General features: G+C 45.4%; 1 protein-coding gene across 1 annotated transcript in view; it reads left to right on the top strand.

Moving 5' to 3' along the window:
* The window catches only part of NLRP13 (NLR family pyrin domain containing 13), a 30,236-nt gene that overhangs the window by 15,212 nt on the left and 8,106 nt on the right, over positions 1-6,918 (top strand). The window contains exons 6-8 of the mRNA XM_003802920.2: positions 1,670-1,828; positions 3,010-3,180; positions 5,605-5,775. Coding sequence (XP_003802968.2) covers positions 1,670-1,828; positions 3,010-3,180; positions 5,605-5,775 — 501 coding nt within the window. The remainder of the gene's footprint in view (positions 1-1,669; positions 1,829-3,009; positions 3,181-5,604; positions 5,776-6,918) is intronic.

Below are 6,918 nucleotides of genomic sequence, written 5' to 3'. Positions count from 1 at the left end.
CTGGAGACTCAGAGGACCTACTTGGTGAGATAGGGCAAGCTAGCTCTGCTTTTATATCAGCCAACCTCTACCCTATCCTAAGAAGCCATGATATTAGGTTTAAATTTTGGTTGTGAAGAGATACAAACAGCTGTGGCACCCAGCCCCCACCCTTCAGTTCTTTTCCACTACAGAACTTTGAAGGTCAACCTCAGAATGTCCCCAAGTGGACAGCCCCAGATGCAAGTTCCAGTTAAATCGTGTCAGGCAGTGCAAACCCTGCTCCACAGAGAGGGATTCAAGGGTCTTCAAAAGCACAATTGGAGCCAGGGATCCATGCCTCTACCCACCAGACTCAGTCCACATTTTTGTCCGCTTCTTTGCTCACAGGCCTAGTTGGAGCCAGGGGCCATGCCCCTGCCCACAGGTCTCAATCCACATCTCCCAAGACTCTGCTTGCCAGACCAGTTGGAATCAGGGGACCACGACCCAGCTTGCCAGGCTCAGTCCACTCCCTAGAAAGTCTCTGTTCACAGGCTCTGTTGCAGTCAGGGCACCACACCCTGCCTGCAGGTTTTAGTCCTCACCTGGTAAGCCTCTGTTCTTCAGCCCCACTGGAGACAGGGGACCATGTCCTTGCTCTCAGATCTTGGTTCACACCCAGCAAGCCTCTGCTTTAGGGTTCTGTTGGAGTCAGGGGACCACACCCTTGTCCTTAGGTCTCAGCCCATGTTTGGCAAGCCTCTGTTCACAGGCCCAGCAGGGGCTAGGGAGCAGCCCTGCCTGTTGAACTCAGTCCACACCGGTCAACCACTCTCTTGTTGTGGGTGCCGTCAGAGCTGGGGGTTCTCCATTCTGTCCTGCCAGACACAGCCCAAACTGAGGGTCAACACCACCACTGGCCGGGCATAGTCACAACCAGGGACTGTGCCTACTCCCGCCGAGTATCCCTTTTTTCCCACACCTTCTTTCTTCTCTGTTAGTCACAGATTCCATCCTGATGGTTGGCGGTCCACACTATGCCCAGATCTCTTAGGAAAAGACCAAACACTCTGTGCTCTGCAGGGGGCAGAACTTTAAGACTGGAAAGAACTTCAGCCATGTGAGGGGGGAAGGGTGGACTGGGAGTTTGGACTTGTGGGGGAAAATATCTGTTCAATTTTATGCCTGGTGGGGTGGTATCTAGGTTCACCTGGTGATTAGCGGCTCTCTCCAGTGAGGTACAATGAGAGGTCTTCTGTTCCCTGCTCCCTCACAGATAGCCTGCGGTGGGCCTCCTGCTTGGGGGAGGGGTTTCCTGTCCTTTAGTTGGTAGGCTTTGTACCTGTAGTTTGTTTTCTTGAATGCGCTTCCTTAGAGTTACAGCTTGCTGAACTTCTTTCCTGGCTTAGCTCCCCACCTTTGGCTTCCTAGAGTCCAATTCTGTCCTGTTTTCCTCCCTCCAGTTAGGAGCCTCTGCTGAGGGTTGCTACCAGTCAGCCACCTTCCCAGAATTCCTGGGGAGTATATTTTAGTTTTCCTTCTCAAGGTTCAGTACCACAACTCAAAAATCCTTGCTTTGAGTTCCTCATGTATCTGGTGCCACCTTGGATACAGTGTGTGTTGTGGAAAATGGGCCAAGGAAGCATATGGGATCTCGGAAACTGGTCTTCTCCCCAAATCTAGCTTTTCTATCACTTCTTTTCCTCAGGTGCAAGTCAATAACCCCCGTGTCAGTTCTGCCAAAGCTTGATCTGGTCCTTCATAATAACAAGAAACTGACCCATCTGAACCTGAGCTCTAACAGGCTGGAAGTTGGCTGGATCTTCAAAGCTGTGAGATACCCAGCCTGCAACATTAAGTGTCTGTGGTATGACTCTCGTTTTTCCCATGTGTCCTGAAACCACCCATAGGCTCAATTATCCTTTGGGAGGACTCACAGATTTGATGTAATAGGGAGAGAGTAAAGATTAGCAAAGGGAAATGGTTCACAGGTGCAGAGCATCAGTTCTCTTATATCAGCATCACCTAGGGGGTGTTATAAAATGGAGTCCAGGAACCACCCCCAGGGACCTGAGAATTAGCATTTCTAACAGGCTTTCCAGTAGTGTTGCCCCTGCTGGGCTGCGGACCATGCCATGAGTGGGGTTGAGACCATCCTACCTCTGGAGGAGGGTGAGAAAGAGGGAGAAACAACTTTGATCAAGGAACAAGGGGGTTTCTTCCAAATGGAGATTATTCATCCTGAGAGCAACTGTTGATCTTGGGGTCTCCTTGATAGGTTGGAATCATGTGGTCTTGTCTCCGTGACCTGCTGTGATCTCTTCATGGAACTTGATGAGAAATCCAGTCTGAAGTTCCTTAGCCTGGGGGATAATGATTTCTATGACATGGAAGACCTGAATGAGCCCTCTAGGATACAAAAATGTCCCCTGGAGGAACTGTCGTATGTCTTGCTGCCTTCTCAGAGTATTTTTGCAAGTTTGGGTGGCATTAGAGGGTGGCAGTGGGAAATGCTTTGGGGCCCTAGGGAATCTCCTTGCTATATTTATGTATCACATTGACACAGCACTGTTATTTTATTCCATCTTTCTTCTTAGGTCTCAATCTCAGCCAGCTTTGCCCTCACTTTGATTGTGGGTATCTCACTTGATAGCCTCCTTTAGCACAACCTTCTTACACTTCTTCTATCATCTCCCAAATCCAGTAGTTTTCAACTAGGAATGATTTTATCTCCCAGGGGGACATGTGGCAATGTCTGCACACACATTTGGTTATCACAGTTGGGGGGGGGGGGGTTCCACCGAACAGTATCCTACAGTCCATGCTCTCCTTACCCCTGCAACCAAGAATGGTTGGGCCTAAATGTCAACAGGGCTGAGGCTGAGGCTGAGGCTGCCTTTTACTCCTTCTTTAAGCTTTTGTCTTTATCCAATTTAATCTTTCTATGATGTTTGTATCCCAGATGTGTGGCCCAGGGGGTGAGGGTTTGAGAAAGAGAAAGGAAACTGAGCTTAGCTGAGGCTCACCTTGCATCTGCTCCTTCCACAGCCTGGAGAGATGCAACCTGTCAGCGACCAGCTGTCCTTACTTGGCCTCATTACTTGTCAATGTCCAAAATATGACTCGGCTGTGTCTGGGACTTAATAAGCTTCAAGATGAGGGGGCAGAGCTGCTGTGTGATGCCCTGACACAAACTACATGCACCTTAAAGAGATTGGAGTAAGTCTCTCCCCCATAGCTCTGTTTCTGGAAGTGTCTCTCTATGGGGGTTAGGCATCCAGGAGAACAGGGCTCTTTCATTTGGGATCCATTTAAATCATTAAAAAGTAACACTGATTACTATATGTTAAAATTGTTCCAAAATAGATCAAGTAGCACCCAGATTTAATGAATCAAACTTTGGGGGTTATGGCTAGGAACTTAATTTTAACTAGGATCTCAGGAAAGCATGATTGTTTGAGTTAACCCATATCTGAGCTTCTATCAACAGACACACAAATAGGCACTAAGGTTGGGGTGGTAGATGAGACAAGACACACTTCCTGCCCATGTAGAGGATATCGTTCTATGAGTGAGATATAAAAACAAAACAATAGTTTGGATATGAAGGAAAACAGAGTAGAATGAATAAGGAGTGATGGGGTAGGTTTCTCAAGGAGGCCTTCACTTTCTCACCAACCTGTCTGAAGAGGTAACATGTAAGCAGAGACAGAAGGAAGGACAGAGCTGCACAGAGAGAGAGGGAAAAGCAGAGCTAAAGACCCCAAGGGTGGAAAGAGCTTGGGGAGTTAGCTGAACAATGAGAAGACCGGGGTATTTGGACTAAGGTGAGATGATGATGTTAGGAGATGAGGTGCCTGGGGTGTGCTGGCTGTGTAGGAATCTGGGTGCAGTTTGGGGTGACTTGGGCAGTCATCCATGGATTGGGAACCTGACATTGACTTGATCTGACCCACCTTGAAATGCCACTCAAAGCTGCTGTTGAAAGATAGATTATAAAAGGGGCAAAGATACGACAAGAAGTGAAGTGAGGTAAAGCAAAGTGAAGTGGCCCTTCCTGTAGACCAGGAGAGGGGATGATGAGGTTGTTCCTATAGACCAGGAGAGGGGATGATGAGGTTGTTCCTATAGACTAGGAGAGGGGGTGATGTGGTTGTTACTATAGACCAGGAAAAAGGGTGATGAGGTTGTTCTCATAGACCAGGATGGGGGGTGATGAGGTTGTTCCTATAGACTAGGAGAGGGGGTGATGAGGTTGTTCTTATAGACAAGGAGAGAGGGTGATGAGGTTGTTCTTATAGACCAGGAGAGGGGGTGATGTGGCTGTTTCTGTATTTAGGATGTAAGAGAGTTGCCCAGAGTGCTTTTCAGGGCTTCAGGATTTATTTGAATCTAGAGACAGTCAGGTTTGCTGACAGATTAGGGGTGGTTTAGACAGAGGTGCCTCCCAGGCAATAGGCTGGGGAAAGTGATAGAGCCTTTCCTTAACAGGGGGACGTATGGGCAGATCTGGGTCTGGGTGGAAGGGGCTCAGATTGGGAGCTAGAAGTACATATCAAACAGCCATGTAGAGATGTTACCTAAGCCATTGTAGGACCCAGGGGGTTTCAGGGTATGGATGAGAGATCATGTAGGTGATGGAAGCAAAGGGAAAATTTTTACTCTTTTCTCTTATTACATTATGCTGCTCTGGTATAGGTGAGGAACAGATAGAGCCTTAGGTTTTTCTTGGGATTGGATATTTACCAGATGATTATAAAAGAACAGAAATGGCCAAAGGTCTTGAGGTATAACCAAGGAGGTGATTATGGTAAGGAACTTTGGAATTTGAACTACGGAGTAGTTATGGAATGAAGGGTTAGTGCTTGTCTAGCACTGAGTCTCGAAGAGCTGGAGTATTAATAGATAGCTAATACATATATGAACTATGTCACAATGTGTGTAATTGTCATACAAGTGCAATCATCACAATTGTAATTATATGTATATACATGTAAAATCATAACATAATGTAATATACATATTACATACATTTTTATAAAATGTACTATACAATGTTAACACAACAAATATACTATGTATTTTTTATACAATATTTATATATCTAACGTACATAATCTCTCTATATTATGTAATGTACCTTCTGTAACTTGCAATGTATACTTTTTGCCAAGTATTCTCAGGCACACATTTTACTCACTGGATTGATGACAACTCTGTGACAAACTATTATAATCTCCACTTTGGAATGAAGACAATGAGGTCTGAAAAGAATAAAATAACCTGCTGAAAAGGTCACAGATAGTGATGGGTGAGCAGCATATCTGCCAGGCTCCGGAGGCTAGGCTTTCTCCCCTGCTGCCTGGGAGCCACTGAAAATTCTTTCCTTTATTTTTTTCTTAACCCATGAACAAGAAGCACATTCTTAGCATCCTCACTGTAAAAATCTGGACTGGGATGAGGTTTAGGTAAAGTAAGCAGAGATATTCAGCATAGCCTGCATTGGGGTCCACAGTGTCTAGCTAGTCCAGGAGCTGTCCCACTGGTGGGCTCGGAGGGGGGTCTCAGGGCTCTAGTCCCAGGTGCCTCACTCAGTCCAGGCTACTTCCCTGAGCATTTATCTCTGTGGCTGTCACCCCACAGACTTTGGCTTTGCCAGCTTGGAGCTCCCAGTTGCAGGCACTTGTCTGATGCTCTCCTTAAGAACAAGAGTCTGACACACTTGAACCTGAGCAGGAACCACCTGGGAGATGAAGGAGTGAAATTTCTGAGTGAGGCCTTGAGTTGTTCCGACTGTAGTCTGCAGTGTTTGAAGTAAGTTCTATTGGCCCCTCTTGCTTTGCGAATGGGTGGAAGGCAGCAGGAATGGACTTACAAATGCCAAAGTCTTGGCAGGGTTTCAGAGAGTGAGCCCTGGCTGTGGACATGACCTTTGGCATGGAGGAGCTTTTGGTTTTGTTGGGGGTAGGTGGGTATGTGGGATGGTGCCTGTGGGAAGAAAATGGGATGATCATTAGGGACCAACTTCAATGTGTGTGTTGAGGGACCCTAAAGACCAGCTCCCCTGCCAAGGAATTCGAGGCTTCTGTGAGCCAGTTTAGTGCCACAGCACTCCACTCCAGCCCATCCTCACAGTGAGACTCTGCCCCCACCCCCAAAAGGAAAGAAATTAAATTAAAAAAGAAAATAAAAATGTCTGTATATCTTTATATATCTGAGGTTACTATGATCCTCTTTGGTGCTCTGAAAGATATAATGAAAGGGAATAAGAAAATAAAAAAATTTCTTTTTTTTTTTTTGAGATGTAGTCTCTGCTGCCTTGTGTAGAGTGCTGTGGTTTTATCATAGCTCACAATAGTCTCAAACTCCTGGACTCAAATAATCCTTCTGTCTCAGCCTCCTGAATACATGGGACTATAGGCACCCATCACGGTACCTGGGTGGTTTTTCTATTTTTGGTAGAAACAGTGTCTTGCTCTTGTTCAGGTTGGTCTCAAATTCTTTTTTTTTTTTTAATTAAATCATAGCTGTGTACATTAATACTGTCATGGGGTACAGTGTGCTGTTTTTATATACAATTTGAAATATTTTCATCAAACTGATTAACATAAGCAATGGAGCTCAAGCAATCCACTCACCTCGGTCTCCCAGAGTGCTGAGATTATAGGTGTGAACTACTGTGTCTGGCCTAGAAGTTTTCATTATAATTACTATGATCTTGATTGTCTAGGGGGATTATGAGAAAAAGAAGTGAAAAAATGACAAAAGGTAAAAGAGAAAAAATTAATATTGAAAAATATATATTATATGAATACCAGGTGGTGGTCCAGCATTAGGAATAGAAAAAAGAAAAAGTAAAAGGGTTTTATTTTGGTAAGAACTTTATGTGCTGATCCTGGAGTAGGAAAAAAACAAAGTATGTATCCTTCTGGATGTGGTGGGGGCAAGAAGTTGCTA

This window comes from Otolemur garnettii, unplaced genomic scaffold (assembly GCF_000181295.1).
Source record: "Otolemur garnettii isolate 467f Iridium unplaced genomic scaffold, OtoGar3 scaffold00264, whole genome shotgun sequence".
In the NCBI taxonomy this organism is placed as follows: domain Eukaryota; kingdom Metazoa; phylum Chordata; class Mammalia; order Primates; family Galagidae; genus Otolemur; species Otolemur garnettii.
This window is presented reverse-complemented; position numbering and strand designations above follow the sequence as displayed.